Source organism: Lynx canadensis, chromosome A1 (genome assembly GCF_007474595.2).
Source record: "Lynx canadensis isolate LIC74 chromosome A1, mLynCan4.pri.v2, whole genome shotgun sequence".
In the NCBI taxonomy this organism is placed as follows: domain Eukaryota; kingdom Metazoa; phylum Chordata; class Mammalia; order Carnivora; family Felidae; genus Lynx; species Lynx canadensis.
Genome location: NC_044303.2, coordinates 66486443 through 66504601, shown reverse-complemented (window position 1 = coordinate 66504601; position 18159 = coordinate 66486443). Strand labels below are relative to the sequence as shown.

Here is an 18159-nt window from a genome sequence, read left to right as displayed (position 1 = left end):
GATGCCCCTTCTCAAAGATGACTTTTTCTAAACTCTACTTGTAGGAAACATTGATCATTTGCAATATCACGTGTCTTCCAAAGCTGTTGCTTTAAACTTTACACCTTTATTTCTTTGAAACTTCAATTTTGCTACTCAAAGCTGAGACTTCAGAATTCACAAAAATCTTTTATCTCTGCAAAAGCCCGGCCTGGGTCTTAACATTTGATGTTTTTGTTTTAAGATGATTGTCTTTGCCATGAACCGTAAAAAATCCATTCAGGGGAAAAAACTATCCCTTGAGTAAATGCCTTGATTCCTTTCACTACCCTCTGTGTATCCATGTGAGACAATACAGGCAGAAAGTTCTCGCTGTTGCCTGATAGGGACAACTAACCACCAGGAGCCTTGGGTAAGATTTGAAAATGTTATTGACTAAATTAACAACAGTAACATAAGCCAGGAGGACAATGCAGTTAAAGGTGCTAAGTGCAAAGAGCTATGAATTCAGACTGGGAGCCATGAGGGAAGATACTCAAGGGCAGGAACCATTGCATTGGTCCTTGATGAACCGATGTCAGAAAACAGATGAAACAGCATTGCAAGCTGAGGAAACAGCACCAGCTAGAAAAGGGCCTGTTTAGTTGAATTGTACAAAAGATAAAACGACTTTTCCCGGCACAGTCTTTAGGCAACAACTTCTTATTAAACATCACCTCTGTCCAGGTTGCATGCTAAGGTCATGCTTCAAAGGTAGAAAGACCTGATCTCTGACTTTTAGGAATTAAGGGTCTTATTGAGGAAAATAGATAAATAAGTAACAAGTTATAGTAAAATTTGACTAGTGTTCTAATTGGAGTACAAGGAATAATGGTGGTTGGGTGAATGAATTCATTTAATAAGCATTTATTGGAATAAGTACCTCCCTGCGCCCATGTGACAGGTTCTCGGATGACAGTCACTTGGGACCCAGGGGAAAAGAAGGGGACAGTGCCCATAAGTCCTTGAACTTACAGTCTGAGAATAAAAAGAGGAACCCAGCATAAAGGTTCAGCTGAACTCTCACATTTATGTCCTGTTGCAAAATTGGGGCTATAAATGTGGAAACTTTGCTACTAAATATTTTAAAACATGAAATAATTGCTGTATTTGAAAAGGACTTTAATAGCTTCCTTGAGGAAATAAAAATGAGCACTGTGCACATCACAACATTTTTTAGATTCTCTTTTGCTAGCATAACACCCAAAATCCAAATGAGAGGGTTACAAAATGAGTATATAGAAGATTGGACCTGGCGAGAATAATTTGAAAACCTATTTTGAAGATTTCCTTCCCCCCTTCCTTCCTCTCCTTCCTCCACCTCTCTCCCTCTCTCCCTTCTCTCTCTCTCTTTCTTCCTTCCTTTTCTTTCTTTCTTTCTCTCTTTCTTTCTTTCTTTCCTTCCTTCCTTCCTGTCTGTGTTGCAACATTGTTAAACACAGCTTCTCTCTCTTCTGTTAAAACCAAAGCTTCTGAATATTGAGTAGGATATCTATCTTGTCATACTTGCCTTTATTCTCAACTTAATAATTAACACTTATTTACTGAAGGCATCAGATGTTCCCAAATGAGTGTTAAATCTGCAAATGAACTTTCGTTTGTTCACTGACAAAGAGGTTTATGATCCTGTTTGGAGAGATGCCATGCAGCCTTGAAAACTGAATTAAAAATATCAGTGGTTATGTCACTAAGATAAAGTTGGGTATAAAGAAGTTCCTCATGTCAAGAAGAACACCATTCCATTTTAAAGAAAGCTCCAATCTGATTGGCCTGATTGGAACAGACAGGTCAATGTCAAATGCCATGTGTCCAACTGTCTTGTAGGTACTTCATTCCTTTACTGATGCCATTTTTGATGAGTGGATGAAAAGATCCAATCCTCCTGTGGATGCCTGGCCTCAGGAACTGGCGCCCATTGGCCACAATCGGATGTACAACATGGTTCCTTTCTTCCCTCCCGTGACTAATGTGGAATTCTTTTTAACTGCAGACCAACTTGGCTACAGCTATGCCATCGATCTACCAGGTAATGAATGCAACTTCTAAGTGGGTAATTCATGCATCTTCTAAAGAACTTTTCTTTCTTTTTCAAAATATAAACCAAGACCTTACACTGATGTACTCAGGTTTGGTTAAGTCAGTTGGCAATTTTCTACAATATATATATATATTTAGCAAAATGTGCCTTGGAATGACCAATTAACCATCAGAAAAGGGACTGGTGGGATGACTGAATTAATAAATAATAATATGTAATAAATAAGTAATCCGAATCAATAAAATACCAGCCATGGTTTGAAAGGTCTACCCAATAAAATCAAAATGCACTAGGCCCATGTGGACAGGGATTAGCAGGACTTAGCCGTCACTTAAAGAAGGGCTGCGTGCGGGGTTAGGCAAGTGCAGTACTTGCCCTGAGCACAGAGTTCAAGGGGAGACTGAAAAAATTCAGGAATTGAGATAAATAATAATGCAATGCAATATTTTTCAGAAATCAAAGTTAATGCAAAAAAGATGAATACACTATCAAAATTTTATTAAAGACAGGATTGTGTTGTTTGTTCATCCACTCCTGCATTATCTTGTGACAACACCAATTGCTTCCAGTTAGCCCATATCACCCATGCTGGGTGGGTTTATGAGATTGATGTTGGCCTGCCAACGCATTGGACTACATGGGGCTTCACCTGTGTTCTTCATCACCGTTCTTTAAGTCATGTTTTTAAGCTTCAGATTTTTTATTAGCTTTTCCCACTTGTAAGAATACGGGAGGATATTTTGATAAGTGTCTATACACAGGCACCTATTTTTCTATTTGCTGAGACCCCAGTATGGCGCCACGTGCCATTTAAACCATCTTAGGACAGGCTGAGAGAGAAAAGGTAAAACAATAAAAAAAATCTTACTTTGTCAAGAATCCCCCAAAACACACAGCCCATCTGCTGGTGAGTTTTCCCTGTTTGTGTCTATTTCTCTTCCCTAAATCTCAGCCTACGATGTAATCACAATGACTTCTGAGCTCACATCTCTCTCTGATTTCAGAGTCTTTCAGGCCCTGGAACCTGTCCCTTGTTTTTCCTTCTAGTCCTGCAACTTTGCCTACTTGTTCTCCTTACTTATTTGAAGTTTCCTTTCTTTGGACAGCTGAGATATCTTTTTGAAACTTCATTTTTTTCTCTGGAATTGAACATAGTAATAATCAAAAAGTTTGGGATGTGCATTTGCCCATTCTTCCATTTCCTCTGACATCAGCTAATTAACAGGTATAGATTGAGAGTCTAAATATGCCCAGAAGGCATTAACTCATTAGAAGACACAAATTAACGTTTCACTTAATGGTCTGACAAAGAAATTTACAATCCTCTCTGAGGAGACATAACTGTAACCTAAGGTCGGAGAAGGGAGTGGAAGATTTGGGAAAGGCTTCTTGAATCAGATTCAAAGATGTGGGGGATCTTCTGAAGGTGAGGTGGAAAGAAGGGAGCATTTTCGACTGAAGAAGGGCAGGGACAGAGCTGTGAAAGGTGCAGTCTGTATAAAGGACTGTGTGAAGACGCTTGGTCGGAGAAGAAGGCTTGGGGAGAAGATTACCCGCATTAAGTTCGGATCTGATTACTGGGGACCTTAAAAGCTAGGCAGAAACCACAATGAGATGCTACTTTCCACCCAATTAGGATGGCTATTACAGACAAAGCAGTAAATAACCAGTGTCACTTAGGCTGTGTGGAGTAATTGGAACCCTCCTGTACTGCTGGGGGGAATGTAATGTGGTATATAGCTTCTGCGGAAAACAATATGGCAGTTTCTCAAAAACTTAAGTATCAAATTACCATATGATCCAGCAAAGATTCGAAAGCAAATACTCCAACAGCTATTTGTAAACCTCTGTTCATAGCAGCATTACTCACAATTGACAAAAGAAAGAACTCAATGTCTACCCAGGGCTAGATGGATAAACAAATTGTAGCATATGCATGCGATGGAACACTACTCAGCCTTAAAAAGGAAGGAAATCCTGTCCTATGCTATGACATGAAGGAATCTTGAAGATCTTATGCTAAATGAAATAAGCCAGTCACAAAACAGCAAAAACTGTATGATTTCACCTATATGAGGTATCTAGAGTTGTCAAATGTATAGAGACAGGGGCTGGGGGCTGGGGGATTGGGGAGATATTATTTCAGTTTTGCAAGGTGAAAAATATCCTGTGGATAGATGGTGGTGAGGTCACACAACAGTGTGAATGCACTAACGCCACAGAACTGAGCATTTTTTTTTTTTAATTTTTTTTTCAACGTTTATTTATTTTTGGGACAGAGAGAGACAGAGCATGAACGGGGGAGGGGCAGAGAGAGAGGGAGACACAGAATCGGAAACAGGCTCCAGGCTCTGAGCCATCAGCCCAGAGCCCGACGCGGGGCTCGAACTAACGGACCGCGAGATCGTGACCTGGCTGAAGTCGGACGCTTAACCGACTGCGCCACCCAGGCGCCCCCAGAACTGAGCATTTAAAAATAGTTGTGATGGTTAAATACATGTCATGTGTGTTTTACCACAATTTAAAAGAACGATCATTTTTTATTCATGAGCAAAGAAATGGCAGAATAAAATCTGTGTTTTAAGAATAAGGTTCTGGCAACAGATGTTGGATTGTAGCAGGAGGAGAAAAATTACCGACAATCTTCTTGGAGAAATTGCTTCAGGGTGAGTAGGGGCCATCTGTGGAATTGGAGGAAAATCCTAGAAGGAGGATTTTACATTTAGGCAAATGCAGGATGTAGAGTAAGAACCCGGGTCAGAGAAATCGAATTTAAGAATAGCTGGCCAATGAGGTGCCTGGGTGGCTCAGTCAGTTAAGTGCCAGACTTCAACTCGGTCATGATCTCACCTTTCACAAGTTCGAGCCCTGTGTCGGGCTCTGTGCTGATGGCTCAGAGCCTGGAGCCAGCTTCAGATTCTGTGTCTCCCTCTCTCTGCCCCTCCCTCCCTGTCTCTCAAAAATAAATACAAGCAATAAAAAATAAAAAAAAAAAAGAATAGCTGACCAAGGAGAAGGGGATTTTTAAAGAAATGACAAACTGGCATAAGTATATTAAAATGAAATCCATTAATTTTGTGGAGAGTGCTTATAAAATAGATTTAAGTCAAGTATTAGATTTATCATGTGGAAGATTCAGATTACATTCACAACTATTTAAATGGGCGCAAACTTCATCTGCTTCTGCTATTGAATGTCTCCTGTTATAATAGCCAATCTGACCTGTCTCACACATTTATCATCCTATTAACAGGTAGAGAAGTAACTGAAATTCTCCATTTGAGGGCTGTATATTTTGCAGTTCCCCAGATACTATTTTAGCATACACTTTAACAAATGAGATTCTAACTCACGAAAGTAGTCATATACTTCCTTGGAGGGTTTATTCTGTATAAATGTTTGTCGTAAGAAATTTAAAAATGCAATCAGCTGTATGTAGATAATCGAATGCCATTTCCTCAAGAAAGACAATTCTGGATATGACAAAGTGTTGGTGGGGAAGGGAAAGATAAATTTTATCCTGGCCGGTAGAGTTTTGCTTTATCAACAAAAATGCACGTGAAAAACAAATTGGTGTATTCTTTTCTTCTCTAAGAGTATTCAGCTGATGAAAATCCCCATTGTCGACCCTTCTTTTCTGCTTTTATTGCAGTTGAAGAAACTCCAGGTTGGTCCACAACCCTCTTGGTGGTTATGGGAATGTTGGTGGCTCTGGTTGGCCTTTTTGTGCTGCTGTTTTTCCTTCAGTATAGAAGACTTCGAAAAGGCTACACACCCCTAGTGGAGACACATTTAAGCAACAAGAAGTACACAGAAGAAGCCTAGAGAGCTCACGCCTTTCCCTAGAGAAGCGGCCGTAGGACCCTGCTGATGTACAAACGAATCCTCGCTGTCCCTCCTTTAGTTGAAGATGTTTGACACGGTTCTTCCTATTGTAGTGATTATCCCAACACAGAAGACGCTTAGCTGTAGTTGCTGGTTTACTTGTTTAACAGACTCAAACTGGAATGTTTGAGGCTATTTCTCTCACCAAACTAAGGTAGAGCTAACAATTTATGGTATCTGATAATAACTTCCACACTGATTAAGCCTCCTCATGTTCTGAGAACACACACACATGCACGTGCGCACACACACACACAATTGATAGAGTGGGTTCATTTTAATTTGCAGGTCAGTGTAATTTGAGACCTGGGCAAGATCGTGGTTCGATTTTTTCTTAGCCCAAGTGTCTTCATTTGTAATGGGGTGGGGGTAGGGGGGGCAGGTGCTTCCTGAGTCTCCATGAGTTTAGCTCTAAACATCAATGCTTTTAGGTGCCTTCCCGATTGTCTTTCTGAGGCCTGCTGTGTCTTTTCTTCTGTAGCCTTTACAATGTGCTTGAAAATCCTATTTTCCAAATAGGATGGAGAATGACTGACTGAATGAATGAATGATCAGTTTGATTCTCTTTCGTAAATTAGACTTTCCAGAATTTGTCAAAACCTGCAGTTCTTGACAGTAGACATATCATGAGATTCCATAGCTGGATAAACATTGATCCTATAGTGATAAATAGATGAAGGGTTAAGTTATAGAGTTTCCTAATTAATATACTGTTTTAAGTCTACTAACAAGTATAGAAACACTTCTTCGAGGAAAGGCTGACTGGAAAAGGCTGTGAGGCTAGAATCCTGAATATGGGACAATTTGATTAGAGTTTCATTACTCTGAGGTCTCATTTGGCTGATCCTGAACGAATTACTTTACCAAGTAAGCCTCTCAGATGAGAAATTATTCATGTATAATGCCGTTGGTTTATTTTTAAGAGTTGACTTTAGATTTACTAATGCTGCACTGTACTGACAGTGACCTATGGATGCTAATCAATTAAGTCTTATCATTTTAAAAGCAAACCATTCATACAAAATGCGACAATGCAGAATTAAATGGTTGTGTTCCACTAAGTAATCATTGTATCATGAGACATAAGAATGGACAATCTTTACTAAGATACACAGACTTACCAAGATGACCCCTACTTCTGAGAAGTTAACAGTTACTGAGATTTCAAGGTAAATTTCCTCTGCTCATATCTGGCACCTGTGCTTCAGGAGTGAGGCCAGAGTTCTAGAAGGTAGCCTGTGTGTCCACTCATTTCAACTCCTCTTTACTGGAATGGATGTGTGTGAAGAATGGGTGGGAAGAGGACCCTGGAGCCAGATACTTTCTACATAGTGGGGGTGTGGTGCTAAAGGGTGTAAGAGTCATCAAGACTCAGTGTTATCCCCTGGAATGAGACTGTGAAAGCCAGAGAAATGGACAAGGCCCATTCTGAACTGAATTTGAGCCTGAGTCTCGTAAAGCTACAGGTATATCTGAGAGTGGGCTCAGCACATGAGAATCAAGGTAGCCCAGGGTCCTTTGTGGACCTTTTCTAGCCACAGCCACACATAGATCTCATTCCTGCCTTTAACAGTATCTATGGAAAATTCAGCAAAGTTTCATGAACGTACTCTAGTCCAGAAGGTTTACTCTCCGAACTTGGGGTTGTTGAGGAACACAGTTTTACATCCTCTTTTTAAGCTAAAAGAGAAACGTTAAAATGAAGATATAATTATGCATGGTAGGTGTGTTTCTGAAAAGTTACGTTTAAATCAATGATATGTTAAAAGTACCAGGGGAAATTACTTCTTATAGATGAACTATATGAATAATTCTACAAAGCAAATAACCACCTCTAGCTTACTTTTCAGGTACATCAGAATTTTCATTCATCATATTCCCACACGATTTATTTAAAGCAAGATCTATCTGAGGTAGAAATAGAGGGTAATCACTTACACTTAGCTACTTTTATCTATAGTGAATGCAGCTTTTTTACAAACATTATGTTTTATAATGTCTTCCTAAGAGAAACGATTTCCTAATTTTATAGTTCATAGAAGAGGAATAAAATTTTCTAACATTTTCTAACATCACAATAAATCAATGATGAATGCCTTTTATGAAATTTAAAGGTGGAGCGAACTTGTTGGAATGAAAAAGTTGGTATTTACTTACATTGAATATTATGCAAATAAAGTCAGAAAATACCGGGAAGCATTGTACGGTTGTATTTCTCAATGACAGTGGAAAAACTCCAACCTTGAAGAAAATGAATAGATCACTGTATATGTTTCTATCCTCAGTATTAGAAAAATTGTATGTAAATGAATTATGGTTTCGAAAGAAATGCTTTTATAAAGCAAACATTCAGAAGTGAAATTAAACCTAATAACTACCTTTCCTTTGTGAATGAAACTCTCTTCTAATTGTAAAATTCCTTGCTATTAATGTGCGTTCTGCTTAGGATTTAACATTGTTAATTGTAGTAATCCTAATGAGTAATTTTAATCTCATATTAACAAGAAGTAAAAAAAAGTATTAAAGAGAAAAATGAAAAAAAAAAAACACGTTGTTTTGCAGACTTTTGTCCATCTGTTGGGGGCTATTGTTTTTTAATTTGTGAACGTCAATTCCCATCTTTTTCGCACTCAATATACATATATTGGAATATGTGTGTGTGTGTGTGTGTATAAAATACATAATAACTACTTCACTTTTGAAAATAAGTTCTTAAACTGATGTTTCTACTATCGTCTGAGTTTCTCAGCAATTGCTACTTCTTGGCTCTCAATTGCAGGGCTAGAGAAACCAGACAGCAGCCTACTCCCAGGTGACGAGTTACATTCGATGTCTCCACAGTCTAAAGACTGATCTTGGGGTAAGGTAGGGGAGTAGGGTGGCTACTTGAAGTCACTGACTGGGGAGGCAAGGTCCTGCAGCAGCTAATTTGCTGATCCTCTTGCAAACTTGCGATCATTTTGTTGGGGACGCAGAAGAAAGGAGTTAGAGTCAGTGAAATATGTGGTGTTCGCTTCCATGTTTAGAATCTAAGCTTCTAAAGGTCAGGTTGGATGCCTCTCTGTTCAGCTTCAGTGCCATTGTATCAAAGCACTTTAAGTGCTCAGAGAATGTGGGTGGTTAATTGATACAGGCGCATAAAGAGTCAGTTCGCTCCCCAGTGGGGGACGTAATTACTCTCCTCAGTGCAATGGCAAAACCCCAAGTTGACCTCTTCCTATTTCTGCAGAGTCTTGCTCATCCTGAGTGCTCTATAAATATTTTTAATGAATAAACTGTTCTCAAAGTAGAACTTTTCATTCCCGGGCTCTGGCATCTGTTTTAACATGTGCCGGAGAAAATGTAAGATAGTGAGATCTTGAATCCCTGCCATGAAATTAATAACAACCTCTCTTTCAGATTCTGAGTTGTACATATGCTGTATGGAACTTTATTCCATCCAACCCAATGCAAGGGAATACTTTCAGCTGTATTTTCTTCCCCTCACCGTTGGCAAGCCCCAATTCTACCATTTACAGGGACAAGGATAGAAAGTGAAGACCTCATGGTATCATTTTAGGGCCTTGGACTATCCAATGTCTTAAAAGCTTTCTTTCAGCGGAAGGTGTTAGTGGCCAAATTAGCGCCTTTCTTATGCAGATAGACCCAGGAGTTTGTGCAGAAACTCCCCAAAGATGGCATGATACTTTGACTTTAGCTACAATGGCAATTCAAGCTGAAGATAACCACTGTGAATGTAATTACGCTTTGGCAGGTAGTTTAATGAAATCTTGAAAACAACATGCAAGAAAATGATGAGGAATGGGATAAGTTAAAGTTTTCTAAAAGAAAACAAAACAAAATTCAAGGTTCCTGTTGAAGACATGTACGTCTCTCCATTTTCATCAAGATTATGTCCATTTGGCAGAAACCGTTAACCCGCTTGTGTTATTTGCCCCACTGGCTCAAGTCAGACTTCATGAATGTAATTAATATGACTGAATTTGGCCCTTTCTCAAGCCATTCTCTGCTATAACTATCACCTCATCTCCCACATGGAATTGTGCTCTGTGTTGTAAACAAGGCCTCATAGAAAGACTTAAGCTTGTCCTTTATTAAAATAGTAGATATTCACTGCCAGAGTACCCACTCTGACTACTCATTCACTTTGTATGTTATTAAGCATTTCTGAATTTGTAATTAGCAGACCATCCTGATTAACAGCAGAGTAGAATTAGGCTGACAACAAAGCAAAAACTGCCCTCTTGTGTTTTATTAGAAAACTGCACTGTGTGGTAAAGTCCTAGCTTTTTTTTTCTGCACTGTGGTTAATTGCCTGGGGTGGGGAAAAACAAAACAAAACAATCCAGACGCTAAAAGATTTGCCATGAATTCAGAAATCAGGACAGATAAAGCACAATATTTAGAAGGAAATTATTTCCTGTGGAGGCAAGGTAATGATAATTAAGGCTCTTAGAATTTCCCTTTTAACAGATTTTGAAATGTTAAATGTTCAACAGTAAACTATAAAAGTTTCAGGGAACATTTCAGCTGCTGGGCAAAATTCTTTTATGCTTGTCAAACATACACAGGGGATATTTTTTATCATTTATCATACAATATGATTTATAGGATCATACTACAGCTGGAGGTTGGGGAAATTTCTTTTTCAATTAAAAACTGTTACCGAGAAGCTGGTAAATTTTGGGAAAGGTGTTAGGGGTCTTCTGAAAAAATACTGGATCAATGAATTGAAACCAGATGTAAATACTTGAGTTTGGGTGAGGGTGTGAACAGGGTCAGGAAATATCCTTCACTGTGGAAAATTCACTTTTCAAGACTAGACTATTGGCACTATGGCACCAACAGCAAATACTTATTTGGGTGCCCACAAGTGGCTTAGCTTATATTAGGTGATTGAAAAAGGGACTTAAGTAGTAAAGAAACCAAGCTTTCTTTAATTTTTTTTCAGCGCTTACTTACTTTTGAGAGACAGAGCGTGAGCAGGGGAGGGGCAGAGAGAGAGGGAGACACAGAATCCGAAGCAGACTCCAGGCTCCGCGCTGTCAGCACAGAACCCAACTCGGGGCTCAAACTCATGAACCACAAGATCATGACCTGAGGCAGAGTCAGACGCTTAACCAACTGAGCCACCAAGGCGCCCCAAGAAACCAAGCTTTCTATCTAGTTTTGTAAAGCTTCCCCTTCCAGTATGTATACCCAGGTAAAGATTAAAGGGAGAAATACAGGGCAAGGCTTCCCCCCACCCCACCTTATTCTGGGTTTCGTTTACATGAGAAAAGTGGGGGTTCAAAATTTTTCAGCTGAATCTACCTGTTTTCTCCATCTTTGGTGGTTCTCTCGAATGGGGATTCCAGACACAGTGATGGTAGCTGTTTTTATGGGGAGTAGGAAAAAGGCAAAAAACGAAACAAAACAAAACCGCGGAGTCAGATTTGAAACACTTAGAAAGCTGCCAGAGGATGAAGGCTTCTCTTGAAGGGAATCATCAATATGTGCCCTATTGATAAATATGTTATTATATGACACATGTTGCTGGAAACCTAATTCTCAAAGCGGCAAATTTATTAACGTTTCCACTGAAAGCCTCGTTTCCAATATTTTTATTTGCTTCTTTAAATAGCAAGCTTTGACTTGACTGTTGACAGTGATCCATTCTTCTCTTCTTAAAAGAGTATCTGTATTTCAAAAGTCTTGCACTTGGCACCAAAGAGGCACACTGAGCTAGAACGCATATGTGTTGAAGCTTTAAGTCACAGACCTATTTATGCAACAAGTGACCAGCCTTGAACACAGACAGACATGTAATCTCAGTCATAATCCTACAGTACTGTCTTGTGCCTCTGTCTCTTCTTCTGCCGTGACAAGCATACAACCTCCAACCTCTACGTCTCCGAAACTCTCATTTGAGCTACACATTTTCTTTTCGTTTTGGGCATTTTACAATTCCGAGGCTTGTAACATATTATAAACTCAACGTCGTTTTCCTTCACTCTGTGCATTTCTCTCCTCTCAATGTCCTCTCATCAAGATGCCGGCTTCTTTGTGTTTTTAGCACGTTTACTTGAGATAGCTCAACTCTTTGATCTTGTGCTGACTCTAAATCTTTTGCTGTCAGCCACCGGGCGAAGAGATCTGGTGCGTCCCCAGTGCCCTGTCTGCCAGAGCTTGACGGCATCATCGGGAGTCTCCCACAATCAAAGGGCTCTTCCAGCCCAGGAACATGCAAATTTGTTTCTTTTCTACTTCAGTATGTCACAGTCCACATTTTGCAGCTTAGCTGCACAAGAGCAGGCATGATAAAATCATTCTGAGGTTGACACCGGGCGTAATGGATGTCAATTCATTGTTTTCGAGCAACAGCCAACAGAACATCAGATTACTGTGAACTCACCTTGCAGCTAGATGGCTACCTCGGACCTTTCCTCCACTTGCTGGAGACAGGATGCACCGGCGCGTGGCTTTTATCACAGAGCAATCTGCTCAGCTTTGTTGTAGCTGTCGGGAGGCAAGATCCCTGCTCTCTGGAAGGTTTGGCTGAGACTTCTGGGTATGTACCTCACTATACATAGTCACAGGACAAAACAGATGCCTCAGCTCATTCCCCGCTTATAGCTGTCACCTGCCCCCGCTGGAACTGTTCCCTTCTCTCCACACTAAAAATGCCACTGGAAAATATTTGTTAAAAAGCCCACTATTTTTTTCCCATTCAAACCACCAGTCAGTGACTTGACCTTAATTATTTCCCTGCGTGAAATCTCTGGCAGTCTAAGATAAGGGTTCTCTGCTCTCATGAATAGCATGGTATTTCCGCAGCCCTGTCACAGGCTGGTGTTCAATACAATCCAAGCATAATTCCTGTGTTGACATTTGGCAGGTTTCCTTTTAGCCCATTGGGCCCCGTGCTGGTCCAGTGGGGAGGGGGGCTTCCCGAGGGCTAATTTCAAAGGCAAAGGGGCACGCTGGGGATGAAATACCGACCGGCTTCAGAGGGCGTGGAAGTGAAATGCATTAAGAAAGTTTTTTAATTTTATTTTTGAATTACTTTAGTTTTGTGTGGCAAAATATGTATAATATACAGTTTGCCATTATAACCGTTTTTAAGTGGTTCAGTGGCATTAAGCGCATCCACAATGTTGTTCACCGTCTCCACCGGCTATTTCCAGAACTTTTTGGTCAGCCCACACAGACACTCTGTGCCCATTGAAAAAGAATTCCTCATTCTCCCCCTCCCCCGAGCCCCTGGAAACTTATTTAACATGGTGTTAGGAGTCTCTCCCATCTCAATCCTCAGACCCTCAGCTCTTGTGTTTTGGGTGGGAACCTTATGGTCTTAAATCAGTTACTCTATTCCATACCCCTGGCTGCAGTGTCTCAGTCATGAGTATAAAACTGAAAGTTGCAACGTTGGAAAGGAATCTTTGCTGAGGTTTCTGGGAAGGAAAGCGGAAAGACAAGGTGTCACCTTTGAGTGGCATGGTGTGAAAACACGAAGTCTGGAATCCCAACAGCCATTCTGTCTCCTTGAGGGAAAGTTTGAAGGTGAGGGGGCACTTTTTTTTTTCTTTTAAATTTAGGCCCATCTGAGCTGGGGTTTCTCTTTCAATATGAAGATAAATTCATCTGTGGGGAATTTTAAAATAAAGTGAGAAAACAGAGGAGCTGGTTTACTTGTTTATTTTCAGACACAATTATCCATTCCTTTATTGAGTAAGAAAATTTTCTTTGTTCCTTAAAGATTGCAAGAAAAACAGTGCTGCACAAGTAAGGGCCCTCTGAAGGCAGAGGGACATCCGGGATAGTGGTTCGTTCAGTATGTGGTCTCTGGAGCCAGAGTATAGGCATTGAAATTCCAGCTCAATCACTTATTTACCACCTAATCTTTATTTTTAACTTCTTTTTTTAAACTGTTCTGGGCTTTAGTTTCCTTGTCTGCAAAAAGGATATTAATAATGTTCCTCCAGGGGCACCTGGGTGGCTCAGTCGGTTAAGCATCAAACTTTGGCTCAGGTCACGATCTCACCGTGGGTGAGTTCAAGCACTGCGTGGGGCTCTGTGCTGACAGCTCGGAGCCCGGAGCCTGTTTCCTATTCTGTGTCTCCCTCTCTCTCTGCCTCTCCCCTGCTGGCACTCTGTTTCTCTCTGTCTCTCAAAAATAAATAAATGTTAACAATTAAAAAATAACAATGTTCCTCCGTCTCCAAACATACACAGGTTGTTGCAGGACTGAGTTGAGTGCGTATATGTATGTTCTTCAGAACACTGCCTGTATAATAGACTGGGTGGTTTACACAAGAGACGTTTTCTCAGGGCTCTGGAGGTTGGAAGCACAAGATCAAGGTGCCGGTAGAGTTGCTTTCCCCTGAGGCCTCTCTCCATGGCCGGCAGATAACTCCCCTCTTGCTTCCTCTTCACATGGGCTCACCTCCAAGGGCACGCGTCCCTGGTATCTCGCCATGTGTCCAACTTCCCTCCTCTTTTAAGGACACCAGTCAGATTGGATTAGGGTCCCCTCGCCCCAGTTGCCTCATTGGTAACTTAATCACTGCTTTAAGGCCCCATCTCCACATATGGTTACATTCTGAGTTTGGGGGGGTTGGGATTTCAACCACAGAAATTGGGGGCAGGGGCATAATGCGGCCGACAACAGCATGCAACAGAGAAGCCGCTCAGTGAGTGTCGAAGTTATGTGTCAGGTCTCTATGGAACGCCTGGCACGTGACACCAGCGCTGTGGGTGAGACTCCTTGATCGAGACGGGCGATCACAGCTCTGAAACTCAGAAGCAGGCTCTGCCGAGTTCGCAAAGGCATCTGCAAAGCTAACCAGGGCCCTGGTGTTGGATGGTGTCTCTTTCAGGCGGGAAGGGCCTGGGTGATTTCTTGGTGCTCCGTCTGGGGCGGGGTGTCCCTGAGCCACAGACGGTTTCCACTGGCGTGGAGTCCTCTCACCGCTGAGCCAGGAAAAGGGGGAAGGGAGACAGTGACAGAGTGAGAGAGGCACATCCGGGAGGGAGGGAAGGAACCAGGCCGCTAAGCCCCAAAGGGCACCGCTGCCTTTTTCACTTGGTGGAGAGAGAACAGGAATGCAAATGGTGTGTGAAATGTTAAATGTGAGTGAACTTTAAGCAATTGACACGGTGCTTCTGCTTCATTACCAATTTCTTTCTTTCTTTCTTTCTTTCTTTCTTTCTTTCTTTCTTTTTTTTTTTTTGCTAGGGAAGCCAGAGCAAATGTTCCGTGTTTCCTGCTCTTTCTAAGACATGAACTTTACTGTCAGGCTCAAGTTGGATTCACCACAGGTATACCTGGGAGCCTCAGATCCTGCTTTTTCCTTAGTTTGCTCCCTCGGCTTGGCTTTGAGCCAGGAAAGAAACAGAAGGGGACTGTAGAGTCGGGAGGGGAAGGGCCGACTAACTCCCCACCACTCTCAGTCTGGAGCGGGAGGTATTTACTCGCTTCCAGAACAGTCTAGAGAAATGAAGAGATTTCCCCCTGCCTAACCACATGCCTCTCTGTAAAGTGTTTCACTTTATAATTTTAACCTTCCAGAGGTCTTTTTCGGTCCTTCCATATTTCGTCTGTTGTCTTTCACATATTTGACTGCTGTAGGACATATTCTTCCGAAAATGATGCATTGATGCCCTTAGACTGCCTTACAAACCGCACATGGGATTTGCATATATCATCGAACCAATGAAAATTGTGCACTACACCGCATAGGGGCCACCCGCCGGGAGCCAGCTCAGTCTCCACAGAGCTGTTAGGGTTTTCTCCTTGCACTATTTGCGTACTTATTTGAATATTGTTTTTATTAACATTATTTATTTATTTATTTTTATTGTTTTAACTTAGTTTTTCATTGTTTATTTATTTTTGAGGGAGAGAGAGACAGAGTGCCAGTGAGGGAGGGGCAGAGAGAGAGGGAGACACAGAATCCGAAGCAGGCTCCAGGCTCTGAGCTGTCAGCACAGAGCCCGAGGTGGGGCTCGAGTCCACGAGCCTTCGAGCTGGGAGATCATGGCCTAAGCTGAAGTCCTCAAAGACCTCAACCGGCTGAGCCACCTAGGTGCCCCAGTATTTATTTATTTTTGAGAGAGAGAGAGAGAACATGAGTAGGGGAGGGACAGAGAGGGAGGGAGACAGAAGATATAAGCAGGCTCTGCACTGTCAGCACAGAGCCTGGCGTGGGGCTCGAACCCACAAACTGTGAGATCATGACCCTAACTGAAGTCAGACGCTTAACCCACTGAGTCACCCAGGCACCTCACTTATCTGAATATTTAATTCTATGTTCACGCCTTAATATCTTAGAAAAGTGAGTGGAAAATGAAACAAACAAACAAGAAAATAACACTAGTGATAAACTTCACAAATGTAATACATCTGGGTCAAAGAGGGGAATCGAATGGGGATCGATTTAAACCCAGCAGGATGTAAGCTGGTTAACCGTGGGTTTGGCTGCAAAAGAAAAGCGTAGAAAGAATATTAAATATCCTGAAAATACATGCTCAGACATTATGTGGAAATGGTGAGGTGTACTTAGAAATTCACAATATTGTTTCACTCCTTGGGAATATGTATTTACTGTGGGCTTTCAACTTCAAGTTCTTTGGATATTTACCATCCTTAGAATTAGATTTGGTGGCTGTCAGGTAAATGATATTCGGCCAAGGCTAATTTTAATCTGCACTCATAACCCTGGACTATTCTGTTTCATTAGGCTCTTAAACATATCAGAATAAGTACATATCTATGTACTTAAACTCTTAAATCTAAGCAAAGTGAACTTTATTTCCACCCCTCCCCCTGTCCAAATGATATACTTACTGAACAAAACTTAAACAAAGGAAATATAATTTGGCCCTTTTATCACTCATCACTGTTAACAATTCAATTAATAATAAAAATTAAGGGCGCCTAGGTGGCTGAGTCAGTCAAGCGTCTAACTCTTGATTTCAGCTCAGGTCATGATCTCACGTTTTGTGGGTGGAGTCATGGTTTGTGAGATAGAACCCGCCCCCTCCCCGCCAGGCTCTGTGCTAACAGTGTGGGGCCTGCTTGGGATTCTCCCTTTCTCTGCTCCTCCCCCATATGCACTCTCTCTCCCTCTCTCTCAAAATAAATAAATAGACATTTGAAAAAATAAACAGAAGCTATATTCCTAACCTTAATTAGAAAGTCTTTTTCTGGGGCGCCGGGTGGCTCCATCCGTTAAGCTCCTGTTGATTTCAGCTCAGATCATGATCTCCCGGTTGGTGAGTTCAAGCACTGCATTGGTTCCACACTTTCAGTGCACAGCCTGCTTGGGATTCTCTCTCTCCCTCTCTCTGCCTCTCCCCTGCTCTTGCACGCTCTCTCTCTCTCTCTCAAAATAAATAAATAAAATGTAAAACAAACCTTTTTAAAAGTCTCTTTCCAAAAGCAGTAGGCATGACTGAGGGTGCAACCTTGGGGTCCAGAAAGGATCATGTTTCTTTTTTCCCCAGGTATATGATACACGAAAAACTAGTAAGAAACCTGGGATTTCCATCTCGGGTTTCTCTCCTTTCTGTATTGCTCAGACCTGGTGGGGCGGATGTAGTCTTCGGTCTGACTTCATCCCCAAGGGAAAAAGCACTGGCAATTTGTTAACTGTTCCATTGATTCCCATGATACCATGGGAGGAGTTTGAAAGCTGGTTGTAAACAGTTAAGCAGACCACCGTGGTCCACCTTTTTTTTTAATGTTATAAAAATATTTTTAAAGGTGTTATTAAATTTTAAAAAGTAAACACGGATTTGACTTTTATATAGTTTTAAATTTGAAATTAATCACGTGTCTAATTTTAAAAATCGAGCACATTTTGAATATTCTAGAACAAAAAGTTTTTGAAGCAAAATATGAAAAAGAATTTACAATTCACACTGACTTTGCAAGTTTTATGAAAACTTATTGAAATATTGAATACTTTAAAAAATTTTTTTTAATCTTTATTTTTGAGAGAGAAAGAGACAGAGTGTGAGTGGGGGAGGGGCAAAAAGAGAGGAAGACACAGGATCTGAGGTAGGCTCCAGGCCCTGAGCTGTCAGCACAGAGCGGGTCGTGGGGCTTGAACTCACAAACTGCGAGATCATGACCTGAGCCAAAGTCAGACACTTAATCGACTGAGCCACCCAGGAACCCCAGAAATATTGAATACTTTAACTACAGTTCTATTGTATTTTTAATCCTCCAATCT

General features: G+C 41.2%; 1 protein-coding gene across 1 annotated transcript in view; it reads left to right on the top strand.

Annotated features, from left to right (window-relative positions):
• The window catches only part of DCT (dopachrome tautomerase), a 32906-nt gene extending 27025 nt beyond the window's left edge, over window positions 1-5881 (top strand). The window contains exons 7-8 of the mRNA XM_030336706.1: window positions 1843-2044; window positions 5709-5881. Of these exons, the coding sequence (XP_030192566.1) occupies window positions 1843-2044; window positions 5709-5881 (375 nt within the window). The remainder of the gene's footprint in view (window positions 1-1842; window positions 2045-5708) is intronic.
• Window positions 5882-18159: the final 12278 nt, after the last annotated feature.